We start from the raw sequence: 17,294 nt of genomic DNA on the forward strand, positions 1-17,294 counted from the left end.
GTTTTAAGGAGGAAATACTCAGCAATGGTGTCGACTTATGAACTTACACATGCTTTGTCTTAAAGCACATTAAAAACACCACATACACACATAAACTACATTAAACGCTGGATTTTCACCACTTTAAATCAGGATGGATTCAATGTTTTTATCATTTTAAAGCTGTAAAAATAATTGTTCTGCTTCCAATGATATATTTGTTTTCGTCTTGTTGTTTATATTCGTTGTTCCTGGAGAGTTAAATGTCAGAACTGTGTGTTTGTGATATTTATAGAAACTTTGTGTGGTACTTTTTAAAGCTCTTTGTCAGTATTATTATTCACACATAATCATTTTGTTATGCTTTAGTTTGTACGTTTTTGCATTTTTGTTGATTTGTGAATGTATTCTCTCAATAAAGTAAATACTTTATAGTTTTGGTCAATATTTCGATTTGTTTTTCTGTTTTCATTTTAGTCAAAGTGTTTGTGGATTTTATGAATGTCTATATAGTTTTTATTAAGTTTTAGTATTTAGTTTTAGTTATTTTACTACTTTAGCTTATACAAAAAAAAAAAAAAAATTGAAGTGTTGCTTTGACATCTAACTTAGTTTTTATATTTTATTTCAATTAATCTTTATTTTATTACGAATAGTGGAATTATTCTTTAAGAATCTTTAAAAGTGTCTCATAATGTGGAAATTCAGTGACGAGATGAAGCTTGTTATCTCTGATGAACACATGATGAGAATATCTCAAACACACACACACACACACACACAGTAACACAGAGTCCGCACACACACACACACACACACACACACACGCAGTAACAGAGTCCGCACACACACGCAGTAACAGAGTCCGCACACACACACACACACACACACACACACACATGCAGTTAGTAACACACACACACACACACACACACACACACACACATGCTTTTACACAGAGTCCACACACACACACACACACAAGCTTTTACAGAGTCCACACACATATGCTTTTACAAACACACACACACACACACACACACACATATGCTTTTACACAGAGTCCACACACATGCTTTTACAAACACACACACACACACACACACACACACACACACACACACACACACACACACACACACACACACACACACACACAGTCTTGATATCAGCGGACTGAAGGATGCAGTGTTTCCTCATGTTAATCTCCGGTGAGTTCCTGATGTTTCTGCGACAGAAACACATTAATGAAACGCTTTGTTCTCAGAGAGAGTCTCTCGCTGCACATTTACTGCATTCTTCTTCTGTGTTTCAGTTTTTCTAGTTTTAAACTGGGAGTCTGAGCCTCAGACAATATCAGGAAGGCCATTCCAGAGTTTAGGAGCTAAATGTGAAAACGCTCTCCCTCCTTTAGTGGACTTAGATATCCTAGGAATGACCAGAAGCCTCGAATTTAGTGATCTTAAGGAGCGTGATGGACTGTAGGGCGGTAGAAGATCCGTTAAATACCCAGGAGCTAAACCATTTAGGGCTTTATAGGTCATTAGTAATACTTTGTAATTGATACGGAACTTAATAGGTAACCAATGTAGTGATGATAAAATCGGTGTTATATGATCATATTTTCTTGACCTAGTTAGAACTCTAGCGGCTGCATTTTGGACTAACTGTAGCTTGTTTATTGAGGATGCAGGACAACCAGCTAATAAAGCATTACAGTAATCTAGTCTCGAGGTCATGAATGCATGAACTAACTTTTCTGCATCAGAAACTGATAGCATGTTACGTAACTTAGCAATGTTTCTAAGGTGGAAAAAGGCTGTTCTTGTAACATATGAAATATGATTTTCGAAAGACAGGTTGCGGTCGAGTATAACACCCAGGTCTTTTACTGTAGAGGATAGAGTAACAGGACATCCTACGATGTTAAAGTTGTATCGTAAGAGGTTTTGTGGGCAGTTTTTTGGACCAATACGTAATACCTCCGTTTTATCTGAGTTTAATAGCAGAAAATTACACGTCATCCAGTATTTTATATCTGTAACGCACATTTACTGCATTCTTCTTCTGTGTTTCAGTTCTGTTCGGGTTTGTGACAGAAACCGGTACTTCTTTTTATTCTTAACTTCACTAATCTTCTACTTTAATATAAAATATGCAGATACAATTTCCATTCAATTGAACTGCACATTTCTAACATAAACGGTTTAATAAACTGCATATTTATCAGTCGTATAGATCAACTTCATGTGTTAGTATTAATAAACTAAATGTTTTAAATGCACAATAACCAGGTTTATACATTTATAAACCTCTCCAATCTACATGTATACTTTTTAAATTCAATAACATTTTCACGATTAACACATTTATGCTCATCCTAAGCAATTGAAATAAATACATTATGGAAAATATGATCAATTGATAACACTTTACACTAAGGTTACATTTATTAACTATATATTAACATAACACTTCTACATCATTTATTAATCTTGTGTATGTTAATTTCAACATTTATACATTATTAAAATCATAAGTTGTCTCAGTTAATATTATTTAATGGATCTGAGTGAACAATCACATTTTTATTAACTAACTTTAACAAATGCTGTAACAAGTGTGTCGCTCGTTAATTTAATAAATGACTAACATGATTAATAACTAATGTGACCTTATTGTAAAGTGTTATTCTGGTTATTCTGAGGTGTGTTTGTGGTCCGGCAGGCGGGTCGAGTCTGAAACCGGTTCTGACTGGTCCCAGTAAAGCTTATCTGAGGTCTCAGGTCCAGTTTCACTGCGAGGTCCCAGGCTGGGCTTCACCTCTGACCTTTGAACTCAGAAAGGACACGGGGGATCTTCTTAGAGCAGAAAACAACGTCAAGGTCACCTTCCGCCTGCAGGTCACCGAGGGGTCAGAGGGCAAGTACTACTGCAGGGTCACTGAAGGTCAAACCAGCAACAGCATCCAGTTCCATGTCGTGAGTGAGTGAAACCAGAACTTTATTGACATTAAAAATGACGAAATTCAAATCTATTTTAAGTACAAGTCAGAAACTTGAAATGTGCTTTTGCTATTGTGTTATTAAAGTATTTTAGTTATTAATATTCTGAAGGAGCTTTTATTTTATATTAATTTGTATTAGTTTTAGTAATTTTGTAAAGTTTTTAGTTTAATGTGTAGCAATTTTGTTTTGTGCTTTTGTATTTTTATTCGCTTTATATATATATATATATATTACTATTTCAGTTTAATTTATTTTTTGTGTCACTTTTTATTTTATGGCAACATTTCTAATTTTTGTTCAGTTTAAGTTTTTCATCTAATATTTATATATTACTTTATTAAGTCATTCTTTTTTAAATATTACTATTTAGGTTTAATTTATTTTTATTTAATTTTTTGAAATTTTATTGTGTTTTTGTTTCAGTTTAGAACTTATTTATTTCCAGTTAAGTTTTTTGTTTAATTTTTAGCAATTTTGATTTGTGCTTTTGTATATCTTTTTTTTTTACTATTACTATATCTGTAATGATTCACTGGACTCAGTAGGATCCATTTGCAGCTTTTAATAAGAAAGGTCGTACAGGGCAGATAGAGCAAGGTAGATGAAACAGCAGGGGTAATCCAAATAACAGGCAGAATTCAGGGCAGGCAGCAATAATCAAAAGTCCAAGAACAGTCCAAGTCAGGCCAGGCAGATAACAATCAAACAAAAGAGGAAACAGTCCAAGATCAGAAACCAGATAAACAAAACATGGGATAAACGCTCAGAAAAGATCACCAAGGCAAATCAATACTTCGCAGAGAAGTGGAGTGTGGAAGTGGCTTTTATGTGTGTGTGAATGAGGTGCAGGTGTGTGTAATCAGTGCAGTGCAGGTGTATGAAGTAATCAGTCCAGGTAGATGCAGGATGGGAAATGTAGTCTGTGAGTGAATATGATAGTCCGGTGTGGAGTGCCCTCTGGTGGCTCTCAAGGGCACTCTAGCTGGTGACCGTTACAATATCAGTTTAATACATTTTTTGTGTCATTTTTTATTTTGTTTATTTTAAGGCAACATTTCAAATTGTTGTTTAGTCAAAGTTTTTCATCTAACATTTATATTTTATTTTAGTCACCAGTACTCGCCCTGGTTGTGAGTGACGATGACCGTGTTTGATTGACAGATATAGCTGTGTTATTGTGTTCTCCCTGTCAGCTCCAGTCAGCGGTGCCAGTCTGAGCTCAGACCCAGATCCCCCGGTCCGGTATGAAGGACAGACGTTTACCTTGCGCTGTCTCGTCAGGAAGGGAACGCATCTGTCCTTCACATGGTATCATGACCAACAAGAGGTCAAAGCTTCATCAGACCACTATCGGCTCTCAGGAGACGCTCTCACGGTGGACGCTGCAAGTGAACGGCATGCTGGGACATACTCATGCACAGCTCAGAACATGATGGAGGACAACCCGAGATTCTCCAGCAGCCGAAACCTCCCTGTCGTCGTGAAAAGTAACAGATTTGACAGAAATCACACTGTAAAAATTTAAATCTAAGAAAGTAAAAAAATCGTATTTCTAGAAAACATGTTTTTTTTTGCCAGGAAAGATAAAAAGTCGGTAACACTTTACAATACGGTTCATTAGTTAACGTATTAACTAACATGAACTAACTGAGCATTTGTTACAGTATTTGTCAATCTTTGTTAATGTTAGTTGATAAAAATCCAGCTATTCATTGTTAGTTCATGTTAGTTCACAGTGCATTAACTAATGTTCACAAGATTGTAATAAAGTATTAGTAAATGTTGAAAGTAACATTAACAAAGATTAATAAATGCTGCATATGTGCAGTTCATTATTAGTTCATGTTAACTAATGAACGTTATTGTAAAGTGTTACCAAAAAGTCTTATAAAATACACTGCACACTATAATATAAATCTTTATTTAAGAAAATTGCTCTTCTTCAGTCGTGGCAAGTGAATTTGAGCTCATTTTGAGGTAGATTTTACCATAAACAAGCGACAGCTATAAAGTGTGAGTATTTGTGCATGTTCAGTTAAATTATTGTGCTAATTTTAATAATAATACCAACCCCTAAAAATTCTAATTTCAAGAATCTTAATTAAGATTTAATTTTTTTTGTTACCCTGCAAAAGAAATTACCTTCTTGAAACAAGCAAGATGCACTAAAATCTAAGTAAAGTGTACAAAAATGATTCATTTATTGGGTTGTTTTAAGAATGTTCATCTAATTTCAGGTTGTGCATCTTAAAATATTTAAATAAGCTGAATTTAAGGTTAAATATTCTAGTTTTTATGCCATCTTCACTAAAATTACTTATTATTTAGTGCTTATAAAAAGTGAAATCTGCATAGTTTTAAGCATTTTTGTCTAGTTTTAAGATCCAATAGCATTTATTAGTGTAAATAATGCCACACTGGCAGATGTTTTTGCTTGATTTTAGTTCACTTTACCCAGATTTAAGTGCATTTGCTTGTTTCAAGGGCATTTTTTGCAGATGCTACATTTGTTTTTGTTCAATATCCTGTTTCTCAAAAAAAAAAGCATCCTATTTCAGAACCGGTTTCATGTTTTATGATTTTCAGAGTACATCTCGACGCTTAAGCTGTCATTCACGGTCTTCTGGAATGGCTCGAGCCTGATGGCCAACATTAGCTGTCGTTTGGCGCGTGGATCTCCGCCTGTGACGTTCAGTTTACTGGTGAACGGACTGGAAATGGATGTGAAGCGTGTGGATTCACTGGAGTTCTGGTCCGTTCGGCCCGTCTCTCTAGGTCTAGATACGGGATTGGCTCAATGTAAAGCTCAGGCAGAAACACAGCAGCTTCTGTCTGATCCTGTGCCTTTACACGTGGGTGAGTGTGTCTCGGATTATTTACTGGTATTACATTATTGAAGTCGCCCTGTGGTGAAAATCCAGCGTTTAATGTTGTTTATGTGTGTATGTGGTGTTTTTAATGTGCTTTAAGACAAAGCATGTGTAAGTTCATAAGTCGACACCATTGCTGAGTATTTCCTCCTTAAAACTGCAGTGAACCAAAGACAGTCTCAAACACACGCTTTGAAATCGCTGGTGTTTCTGACGTCACAAACTACCTTGTAACCAATCAGATCAACGTGTGATCGTCAACCAGTGGATCTCTGAGCTGAGTGAGTGAGTGGAGGCGGGGCTCATTTGCATATTCATAGAACCGCGAATACTAAATGAGGCAAGGGTGTCGAGTTACATTCAAGATATTTTAAGGCACGACGAAATTTATTTTCAAGGATTTTTTTTTTAAATATGTCAATTTGGTGATGATTGACTACAGGGGGACTTTAATTGCAATTTTGACCTGGTGCAACTTATTTTCCAAAAATCCTCATATTAGAATAATTTCTGAAGGATCATGTGACACTGAAGACTGGAGTAATGATGCTGAAAATTCAGCTTTGATCACAGCTTTACTATTTAAGTGTCTCAATCAAATCTCAATATCTATTAGAGGTTTGATGGCACAAACCTGCCAAAACCAGTGACTTATTCTTCCTTTAAATGTGTTTCTTAACCTGTTTTTGTTAGTTCCAGTAGGTGGCGCTGTGCGAGTGATGGTAAAATACCTCCATGATGCCGATGCAGTGACGACAGCGGCTCGACTCACATGCTTCCCCGACAGAGGAACGTTTCCCACGTTCTCCTGGTCTCTGAACCGTTCCTCCCTTCCACCAGAGGGCGACGCTCACGCGATGATGCAGAACGGACGGATCTTATTCCTCACGGACATCAGCTCTGGTTATTACCGCTGCCGGGCGAGGGACAGTTTCAACGACAGCTCAATCTGGGTGGAGAGCGAGGACATCTTCATACAGAAGAAAGGTGAGCGTGTGCTTCGTCCCGTCCTGTGAACATCAAGAAAGACGTTAAAGTCGCTAATTCTTTAGAATTGTAAATGATTTATGGGTGCACATCATCATTATTGTGTTAATAATCTTGAATCAGAATAAGTTTGTCTTGCAGCATCTCTTTTCTTCTCTGATGACGAGGGCGGGGCAACCTGTCACTCACATGAGATCAGCCAATAGCAAACCACAACCAGCCAATCAGCCAATCAATTCATCACAGACACAATCAAACCCCGCCCACATTTGTTCTTGTTCCAGAACCGTTTCACTCGATATACGGCACTATAGGGAAGAAATATATCTGGAATTGTTTTGATGGTTGTGGTTTGGCCCGAGTGAAATGCTTCTGGACCAAGAACAAATGTGGGCGGGGCTTGATTGTGTCTGTGGGGAATTGATTGGCTGATTGGATGGTTGTGGTTTGCTATTGGCTGATCTCATGTGAGTGACAGGTTGCTCCGCCCTCGTCACCAGAGAAGAGACGCTGCAAGAGGAACTTATTCTGATTCAAGATTATTAAAACAATAATGATCAATCATTTAGGGGCTGTTTACACAAAACCGCTTTCAACTAAAAATGTAAAACTGTCTATGTGTTTTGACCGTTCATTTACACGACAACGGTGTTTTTGGTGCCTGAAGTTTTGAAAACGGGTTTCAAAGTGCAAGTTTTCGAAAAGTCTCCGTGTAAACAACAAAAATGCAAATTTCTGAAGACGATGATGTCATGCACATGCGTATTACGTGTTCAGTCTATAGTTTCATCGCCATCTACTGGCCTGGCAGCAGAATACAGCGTTTTTTATCACTTTCGTGGATCCGTGTGAATGAGGATCGTTTTGACAGTGACGTCGTCTGTACGCGGAAAACTCAAAGGAAAAACGTTTAAAAAAGCGTATCGTTGTCGTGTAAACATACCCTTAGAATAAACACTGCAATATTTCTTTTAAAAAATTGTCCGTTTTGATTTCATGGTGACTTTAAAGAAAGTTGATGATGGTTTCGTATGTTCTTGCACAGATTTGTCAGCGACGCCCATGGAGGTCATTGCGTTAGTTTTCTGTGGTTTTCTATCGACGGTGATCGTAGGAGCCTCATGTTTTCTGTTCTGGAGCACCAAGCGCAGAAATAACTCCTGCAAACGTTGCATTAACCGTAAGTTCAGTCCACTCGTTTCATCGTGTTTTTGGCACAAGGTTTTTATCATGCTTTTCTTTCTCCTTTCTCCTTCAGATGCGATCCAGTCTGATGCGATCCAGTCTGATGCGATGCCGTGAGTTTTAGTCTCTCAAAAGCTTCATTTGGATATGATGCTGTGTAAGGAACGGATCTAACCTCTCTTCTGTTCTTCTCAGCAGAATGAACTTTCCAGCTGACGTTTCCTTTAAACCTGAAACTGTGGAAATGAAAACATTCATCATGAACTTTGCGGACTAGACCAGACCAGACCTGCTCCAACCACACTATAGTTTCTGGTGATCCTGAAGACCTTGATTAGTTGGTTCAGGTGTATTTAATTATGGTTGGAGCTAAACTTTTTGTTGTAAATGTGTCGTATCTTTAAGATTGAAAGGCTTTTATATACCAAGTAAATGTTTAATTTACCAAATGTTGCTATGGAACTTGCTTTAATAATTAATTAATGAATAGATAAGATAAATACATAAATAAATAAGTGCAGGAATCATGACAATCTAACACTGTAAAGAAATATATTGTTACAAAAAAAAGTATTGGGAGTCATTTTTTTTTTAACAAGGGCTTGGATTTAACAAGGGCTTGGATTCACAAGCTCTTGACTTAATGCGGTTTATTATGATCTCAATTCGATTCATTTGCAAATTGCATCTCAGGTATGTCTATTTTTTTCTTACAGTAAACAAATCTCTCTTAACTAAAGCTGTAAACCAGGGAACCTTGTCAGTTAGATATCTATGTTAGATGATGGTGACACTCAAGTGTAAACATTTATATTGCACATAACAGTTTTATAGTAGGCCTAATATAATTATGTTTTTACACCAGATCGTTGTAAAAATGTACACATTTAAACGACACGAAAATTCACGAAATATCATGAAACATCAATAGCAAGTAATAATAGATTATTTGATTAAATATCGCGTTGGTGGGCAATGAATGTCTTTTCTGAGGTAAATGTGACGACATGACATTGACGTATTTTCGCGTTTAAAACACTGGCTGAGCAATTACATGATATATGATTCCTTTCAGTAAGTGGTTCTGTATCTTTCAACATACCTTCTGGTGTTATTCACGTTTATTCCGTGCTATTATTACTACTCTCGTACTGGAGCAGATGATCGGTTCACGTAACGTGTCGTTTGACCTGAGGCGGCGTAACTGGAAAACCGCGCCAAAACGCCAAGGGCGCCAAAACGTCATTAATTGTTTGAATTATAGAGAGTTTAGACTAGACTTTGAATCATAATTAACTAATCTCAAAGTGTATTGCCATTATTGGATGATAGGAGCGCTATAAATGTATTTATGATCGGATTTAACCTTAATTTACAACTTTACACCAGTAGGTTGTGCTGTTGGTACTTACTCGAGGTCATATACTAACTTTCATAATATACAAAGTGTTGTCAATGCCAAGACTTCCTTGTTTGGTGTCTTCACCATTGATTTTGTTGGTGCATTCAGATGGAAAAAAAAAATATTAGAACTAAATTCAACAGAATGTGTGTCATTGGGAAGAATGTGCTCGATACGACCCATGACATGATGAACGGTTTATAATATTCCTGTCCTGAAAATGTTCATGTCATCCTTCTGAACTTCAGTACAGCAAAGCCTTTATAAAAACCATTATGACTGAAGTCAAAGTGACTGCTGAGCTGATCGTGGATCATATGAGGAATCTAAAGAGGCCGAGCTTCATGGCTTTAGGCCGTATTATTGCAATAACAATATAGACTACAAACCTTCAGTCTTTAGCATCAAAGAACAACATGTATATGCATTAATGCAGCATGATGGTGAATAATGATCATATTATGGGCAGTTAGTACATAGTTTATCTCAGATGTTCATGCAATGTGTTCTCCACAATCTTCCGTCGTTGTTGTGTGGTTTTCATTGGCATCTGCCCTATCTGTGCTCAACACATGTTTAGGGTGGATCCCATCAGCTCAGTTGAAGTGAGACACGTCCTTCACCATGTGTGTGTGTGTTCACTTGCTTTCACATGTTGCATTAATATAAAGATCATTCTCTGGTGTTTGGATCTGGATATTCAGCGAGGATGGAGTCGATGCATGTTTCACTGATTCTCATAGGTGGAGGAAACTTGTGCATATCTGATGGATGTTTTCATGTGGTGTCTGTTGACGTCTCTTTTCATTTATGTATTTATATTTTTCCACCAGGTATTTCTGTCTTGTATCCAAGGACGGGTACGTGGCTTTCTTTTCCTGCCATTTTTATCTGGGGTTATATAGATAGTTATGGTTAAGTGTGTGTGTGTGTGTGTGTGTGTGTGTGTGTGTGTGTGTGTGTGTGTGTGTGTGTGTGTGTGCATGTGTTTAATACCCCCTAAAAGTGCCAAGATCACGTGTTTAGATTCCCAAGAAATGCATGAACTGATAAAAATACAGTAGTCAACATTTGAAGTGGATAAAAACCTTTCATCAAATTTATACATGAAGTTTGAACAATACCCGTTCTTGTCTTAGGATAACTTTGATGAACTTTTTAGATCCACTTCAAACGTCGACTACGGTATATATATACTGAATGCGATTCAAGTAGCTTTGGATAAAAGCATCTACAAAATGCATCAATTTGAATGTGTTTGTTCACAGAGTTAATTATGAACTTCATTGCATTATTGCCTCAATTATGATCCACTAACCACAAACAAACACTGAATGTCTTCATCTTCAGCACTACATCTATTGCTTTATCATTTCAAACCCAACAAACTTGTCATCAAATGCAATGACAGTCTGATATTTTTAAGTGTTTTAAATAAGATGCACTGCAAAAAAAAAAAGAGAGTGTGGGTTTTTTGCAGTGTGTGTGTGTGTGTGTGTGTGTGTTCTCGACTCTTTTCCTCTGTTCCAGGAGCTCTGGATGAGCACAAGCTTGATGAACCGGTTCTGATTGGTCCATCCGATGCATCAGTTGAAACCTTAGTTGAAGGTTCAACTGTGGATTTCTATTGCGACATTCCTGGGAAACCGTCATCGTTGCCTGTCCATTACGAGCTCTATGAAGAGTCAAACCCGGGGAAGATAATCGCTATGTCCACCTCTCTGTCTGGAGAAATAGGCACTTTTCCTGTGCTTATTAAGACACAACATGACGGTCGGCTCATCTGCAAGGCCAGCGGACACAATAACACAGAGATCCAGAGCTCGTTCAGTCAGGGCCTGGACCTCAAAGTCATTGGTAACTCATTAACCCTTTAAAACCACTGTATTATATTTGATACACACCTCTAAATGATATTTCCACTCAATCTCCTCCAGTGCTTCTGTGTCTGATCGAGAGTTTAGACTCTTTTATCCAGTAAAAGTGTACAAACGTCCTCCTTCAGCTCGAGCTTCACCAGTCTTTCTGCTGTCAAATCTACACTGATTTCTATGGAAGCTTGTTTCCGCCACAGAATAAAACAGTTTAAAAGATAATTGCGACTTTTTATCTCACAACTGCGAGTTTAAATCTTGCAATTCTGACTTTATAACATGCAATTGCGACATTATATCATGCAATTATTACTTTATATCTCCCAATTGCGTGTTATAAAGTCAGAATTGCGAGAAAAAAAGTCAGAGTTGCGACTTTATATCACGCAATCGTGAGATAAAAAGTCGTAATTACCTTTTTCATTTTTTATTCTGTGGCGGAAACAAGCTTCCATAGATTTTATCAAGTAAACGCAAGAATAACTTTGATATTGTTAGTAATATTTCAGAAGGACTGAAGCAGGTTTAGTGATTATCAAACGTAATTTATTAGAAAAATCATGAGTATCAAATATGATTATTTGTTCATCTCTTAATCATCATTGTATTGCATTGCATAATGTTTTAAAAATACAGATCATAAAACTAAGCTTACTAAGACATATTATGGGCAGATACTGATATTTATATGCATTTCATCAGAATTTCATTACTTTTTGTCCATATAAATATCAACATCTGCAGCAAATTGCAGTGTTTTTGTGGTTTGTTTTGCAGTTCCAGTGAAGGACGTGAGAATCATCGCTCATCCCGCCAGTAACAACGTGTGGGAAGGACAAACTTTGACCCTCCAGTGCAAAAAGAGCAAAGGAACGTACGTCTCCTACGAGTGGTTTCAGAACGAAAGGCCGGTTGAGACGCGGTACGACAGGACTGACGACACACTGATTATACACCGGCTCTCTGTGCAAAACACAGGCTATTATATGTGTGTGGCATCAAACCGATTCAATGACACGACGACCTTCAACTCCAGCAGTGATGTCATATTTGTGCAGGTCAAAGGTACAATCACTATAATGGATATAACAGATTAATCATCGTATCACACTACCATTCAAAAGTTTGTTTTTAGAAAATAGTCTCACCAAGGCTGCGTTTATTTGATCAAAAAATACTGTAAAATTTTGATATATTATTTTCTATGTGAATATATAGTACAGTGTAATTTATTCCTGTGATCAAAGCTGAATGTTCATCATCATTACTCCAGTCTTCAGTGTCACATGATCCTTCAGAAATCACTCTAATATGATGATCTGATGATCAAGAAACACTTATGAGTGACACTTGACAATAAGGTTCATTAGTTAACATTAGTTTACTGTATTAACTAACATGAACTAACAATGAGCAAAACATTTGTTACAGTATTTATTAATCTTTGTTAATGTTAGTTAATAAAAATCCAGCTGTACATTGTGTGTTCATGTTAGTTCACAGCGCAGTAACTAATGTCTAATATAACCTTTGATTTTAATAACGCATTAGTAAATGTTGAAATTAATATTAACTAAGATTAATAAATGCTGTAGAAGTATTGTTCATTCTTAGTTCATGTTAAGTGATGAACCTTATTGTAAAGTGTTACCCATTTATGATTATTATCAATGTTGAAAACTGACACATTTTATTTTCCATGATTCTTTGATGAATGGAATGTTCAAAAGAACAGCTTTTATTTGAAATGGAATCTTTTGCAACATTATAAATGTCACATTTGATCAATCTAAAGGAGTAAAAATCTGTATTGTTGTAGAGTACGTGTCGAAGCCTGAACTCTCGCTCGAGGTGGTGAAGCGTGAAGACGCTGGTTTTGAGGCCATCATCACGTGCCGGTCTTTGAAAGGATCGTCAATCACTTTCAGTCTGTTGAACGACACCGACGTCATCAAGACGAAAATGGCCGACAGTACCAGCGCAATCTTCCATGTGCCGGTCGAGCTGGACCGGATCATGGGTCATGTGAGATGCAACGCCAGCAACGAGGGCAACTGGGTTCTGAGTGAACCAGTAAACCTGACCGTGGGTGTGTAGCTCACTTACAGGACTCGTTCACCTCTGAATTAATCTACTCTCCTCCACGTCATCCAAGATGTTCATGTCTTTCTTTCTCCAGTCGAAAAGAAATGAAGGTTTTTGAGGAAAACACTCCAGGATGTTCCTCCATATAGTGTCTTCAATGGGGTCCAACGGGTCGAAGGTCCAGATGTGAGTTTCAGTGCAGCTTCAAAGTCTCGACACGATCCAGCCGAGGAATAAGAGTCTCATCTAGACAAACCAGCCGACATTTATAACAAATAAACATTTATATACTTTTAACCACTAATGCTGGTCTTGCTCTCGCTGTGATGCGACACACATTACGCAATCAGGTTGAAAGGTCAAGCGTGATGTAGGTGTAAGAACAGACCTAGTGTTTACAAAGCAGACGTGCAACGACGCCATTTACAAATAAATAAATAAGAGGTAAAATAACGATGTCAGACGATTTTGATGTTGGAGGAGAAAATGAGAGTTTTTCGCTCTACTCTACATTTCTGACCCGGAACACGCGTGACCTTTCATCACAGCGAGTGCAAGACCAGCATTAGTGGATAAAAGTATATAAATGTTTATTTGTTATAAATGTCCACTGGTTTGTCTAGATAAGACTCTTATTCCTCGGCTGGATCGCGTCAAGACTTTGAAGCTGCACTGAAACTCACATCTGGACCTTCGACCCGTTGGACCCCATTGAAGACACTATATGGAGGAACATCCTGGAGTGTTTTCCTTAAAAACCTTCATTTCTTTTCCACTGAAGAAAGAGAACGTGGTGGTGGTGTGGCGCAATGGATAAGACACATGCCTTTGGTGTGAGAGACCCGGGTTCGAATCCACTGTGAGACACCAATGTGTCCCTGAGCAAGACACTTAACCCCTAGTTGCTCCAGAGGCGTGTGACCTCTGACATATATAGCAATTGTAAGTCGCTTTGGATAAAAGCGTCAGCTAAATGAATAAATGTAAATGTAAAGAACGTGAACATCTTGGATGACGTGGAGGAGAGTAGATTAATTCTGCAGTGAACGACTCCTTTACCCTTTGTCAGTGCTACTCAGAGCTGCATGTACAGATGTGTTCCTCTCACACACAGAGTCTGTCGGTGGCGCTGTAACGATGACGCCCGTCACACACACCGGATGGGACTTCCAGGTGGTCAGTCTGGTTCTGCACTGTAAGGTGGAGCGAGGAACGTCCCCACTTTACCGCTGGTTTCTGAACAGCACCCGGCTGGAGGGCCGAGGAGACTCGGCTCTGTCTCTGTCTGTGGGTCCAGACAGCGCCGGGGTTTACCACTGCGAAGCTTCGGACAGGTTCGACAACAGAACCAGCATCCGCAGCGCCAAGATGCTGATCAATAAAGAGAGTATGAAGCCACATATCACACTCAGCTTTATATCAGTTTATTATCAGGCTAAATTAAAGTCTCCCTGTGGTGAAAATGAAGCCTCTCACCAAATACACACATGTACATGTACATACACACACACACACACACACACATTTTTATATATATATATATATATTTATGCTATTAATCTATTTGACCACACTAAAACATTACATTCGTTCATGACATTACGAAGAATAAAGTGACATCATTTGAATTTTGACAAAAATGAAAAAATCTAAATCAAAAATATAAATGCACATTTAGAATTTTCCTTTATGATATACTCATTTAAAATAACATTGAATTTAATTGATCTTAAATTAGTGATTTTTTTAACAAATATTTAGAAAGAATAAGGTTATTAAATGACTATGAAATAACTATAACAGGGAATAACATTATTAGAACGTTCCTTCAACGCTATCTGGTCTTTAATAACGTTCTCAAAAAAACATCATTCATGGAACATTTTTTAAATGTTTCTAGTGTCAGAGAAACATTTCAACGTGACGTTTCGTAATGTTTGAAGAACGACACAATGGAATTATAGTTCATTGATATTGTCCTGTTGCTGTGCAGTCCTGAACAGCGTCCCTCCGGCGGTGGTGCTGGTGGTTCTGGGCTGTTTCGCTCTGCTGAATGTGGCGGTGATGGTTTGCTGTGTTTATGGAGTCGTGCTGCGTGAGTTTAGCATGTCGCTCATTATTTATCCACTGGATCCACTGTTTGAATGAATCAAATGATGATTATTAATTATATAATTTGTCTCCTCAGGAAGAAGATATTCAGGAAAATACTTGTGAGTTTTCTTTTCTTTTTTAATTTGACAAATTCACAAATCTAGCATTACATACAACTGAGCTTTTGTGTGTGTGCTTATTATTGCCAGACTCGTTGAACAACGCAGAAAAATGGAAATCGCTGTGAAACATGAAGACGAAGAGGAGGATGATGATTATCCAGTGAGGATGGATGCATTTACCACTGCTAATGTTTTAGTTCATAAATAGACTATTATCAGATTTGTTTGTATATTTATAATCTCTAGGGCTGTGTTAATCGCGATTAATCACATCCAAAATAAAAGTTTGTGTTTACATATCATATATATGTGTGTGTACTGGTTATAATTATTATGTATATATTAATACACATACATGCATGTATGAATATTTAAGAAATATTTGCATGTGTATATAGGCTATATATATATATATATATATATATATATTTATTTTATATATAAATAAATACAAATTCTTGAACATGCATGTATGTGTATTTATATATACAAAATAATTATACACAGTACACACACATATATTATGTAAACACAAACTTTTATTTTGGATGCGATTAATCGTTTCAGTGAGTTAGTCGCAATGCATTCTGGGTGGGTTTGCATGATCCATGAAGGACACAGAATGAGCATAATTTGCGTTCTTCTCTTTGTAGCCTTTATAATACTGTCTTGATAGGAAGCTCACTAGGTAAAAGAGTGTGTGTGTGTGTGTGTGTGTGTGTGTGTGTGTGTGTGTGTGTGTGTGTGTGTGTGTGTTCTTTAGTTTAAGGAGATGTTGGAGGGTTATGAGGAAGACGCCGTTCTCGCTGACAGAATGAGTGATTCTGCTGAGGTATTATTTATTATTTTTAATTGAATCACAGTTTCTGAATTTGAAGCAGAATCTCAAATCAGATGTAGTTTCATTAAAATCCCAGCTAACAAAAGATGTTCTAAGAATATTTTTCTATCTCTGAACAGTTTTTCAAATGTTTCTTCTTGGTTCTTTGAACGTTAACAGAACATTCCATTTTATCATTCTTCAAACATTATTGAAACGTTACTTTTGATTGAACGTTCTGAAATAAGTAACATTCTAAGAACGTTCCCCTTCGACTAAGATTGTGCTCATTTTGTTCTGTCTGACAGGATGAAGACGAATCTGTGGATGAAACTCTCCTGTATGAAGACGCTGTCTCAAAATAATTCTACAGACATTCTTGAAGAGTTTAATGTCATGGAGTTTAATCCGTTAAGCCTGACTGTTTGGTTTCCCACAGACACAAGCGTATCTTCACTGATTTGTCGCATACTATTCTGTTCAGACAAAGGTTTATTCAAAGCGAGACAATAGACAAGCACTCATGGGTCGACATGACTGACCAATCAGAAGCGAAGACCAGCCAACAATGCGTCTACTGTCAGATTAAACGAGTCTGTGTGGGTTTGTGGAGGGAAGATCACAAATAAATAAAAAATGTGTATGTTTTGATAAACCCAACAATGTTCATTTTAATAACACATTAAAAAACAGATGATTTGTAGCCCATGTACTGGATCACTTTTATTTATGTGTGTGTGTGATTGTGAGGAGCTGTGAACATCACCATTGTGTGTTAATATCCTACTCAACTGTTTATTATTAAACATTAAACTAACGTAATGATTAGTGATAACTTTAACCTTATTGGTTTTTCACTCTGTGCAGC

General features: G+C 37.2%; 3 protein-coding genes across 8 annotated transcripts in view; all 3 read left to right on the top strand.

Annotated features, from left to right (window-relative positions):
• tmc8 (transmembrane channel-like 8) overlaps positions 1-413 on the top strand; it is a 19,063-nt gene extending 18,650 nt beyond the window's left edge. For both annotated transcript variants that reach the window (XR_014625853.1, XM_084395127.1), the window contains exon 15: positions 1-413. This exon is cut by the window's left edge and continues 841 nt beyond it. The gene's annotated coding sequence lies outside the window, so the exon portion shown is untranslated.
• A 383-nt stretch (positions 414-796) lies between these two features.
• On the top strand, positions 797-8,591 carry LOC311282167 (Fc receptor-like protein 5). 4 transcript variants are annotated; one of them, XM_084395799.1, is made up of 10 exons: positions 1,012-1,063; positions 1,116-1,190; positions 2,058-2,084; positions 2,707-2,964; positions 4,181-4,474; positions 5,574-5,843; positions 6,551-6,844; positions 7,890-8,024; positions 8,103-8,142; positions 8,225-8,591. In XM_084395799.1, exons 2-10 carry the CDS (start codon positions 1,163-1,165, stop codon positions 8,304-8,306), a joined length of 1,428 nt encoding a protein of 475 aa, XP_084251925.1. In that variant the 5' UTR covers positions 1,012-1,063; positions 1,116-1,162; the 3' UTR covers positions 8,307-8,591. The 4 variants fall into 4 exon arrangements, with proteins under 4 accessions (XP_084251927.1, XP_084251924.1, XP_084251925.1 ...); XM_084395800.1 differs by having other exon boundaries at positions 1,041-1,063; positions 1,110-1,190; XM_084395801.1 differs by having other exon boundaries at positions 797-1,190; positions 8,228-8,591.
• A 1,443-nt stretch (positions 8,592-10,034) lies between these two features.
• On the top strand, positions 10,035-17,129 carry LOC311282168 (Fc receptor-like protein 5). Of its 2 annotated transcripts, none has more exons than XM_084395803.1 (11): positions 10,035-10,174; positions 10,265-10,291; positions 10,962-11,288; positions 12,083-12,370; positions 13,125-13,394; positions 14,505-14,777; positions 15,384-15,485; positions 15,579-15,603; positions 15,694-15,766; positions 16,370-16,438; positions 16,735-17,129. In XM_084395803.1, the coding sequence occupies exons 1-11, from the start codon at positions 10,141-10,143 to the stop codon at positions 16,789-16,791; spliced, it is 1,545 nt and encodes a 514-aa protein (XP_084251929.1). In that variant the 5' UTR covers positions 10,035-10,140; the 3' UTR covers positions 16,792-17,129. The 2 variants fall into 2 exon arrangements, with proteins under 2 accessions (XP_084251929.1, XP_084251928.1); XM_084395802.1 differs by having other exon boundaries at positions 10,062-10,174; positions 10,438-11,288.
• The last annotated feature ends 165 nt before the right edge of the window (positions 17,130-17,294 follow it).

This window comes from Rutilus rutilus, assembly GCF_951802725.1.
Source record: "Rutilus rutilus genome assembly, chromosome: 22".
NCBI classification, from domain to species: domain Eukaryota; kingdom Metazoa; phylum Chordata; class Actinopteri; order Cypriniformes; family Leuciscidae; genus Rutilus; species Rutilus rutilus.

Bases quoted from the DNA above. Each gene is read 5' to 3' on its own strand.
- LOC311282168 (XM_084395802.1), top strand. From the start codon at position 10,766: ATGTCTTCATCTTCAGCACTACATCTATTGCTTTATCATTTCAAACCC. The intron at 11,289-12,082 runs GTAACTCATTAA...TTTGTTTTGCAG, and splicing joins CCTGGACCTCAAAGTCATTG to TTCCAGTGAAGGACGTGAGA. The intron at 16,439-16,734 runs GTATTATTTATT...TCTGTCTGACAG, and splicing joins GAATGAGTGATTCTGCTGAG to GATGAAGACGAATCTGTGGA.
- LOC311282167 (XM_084395798.1), top strand. From the start codon at position 1,163: ATGCAGTGTTTCCTCATGTTAATCTCCG. The intron at 4,475-5,573 runs GTAACAGATTTG...TATGATTTTCAG, and splicing joins CCTCCCTGTCGTCGTGAAAA to AGTACATCTCGACGCTTAAG. The intron at 5,844-6,550 runs GTGAGTGTGTCT...TGTTTTTGTTAG, and splicing joins TCCTGTGCCTTTACACGTGG to TTCCAGTAGGTGGCGCTGTG.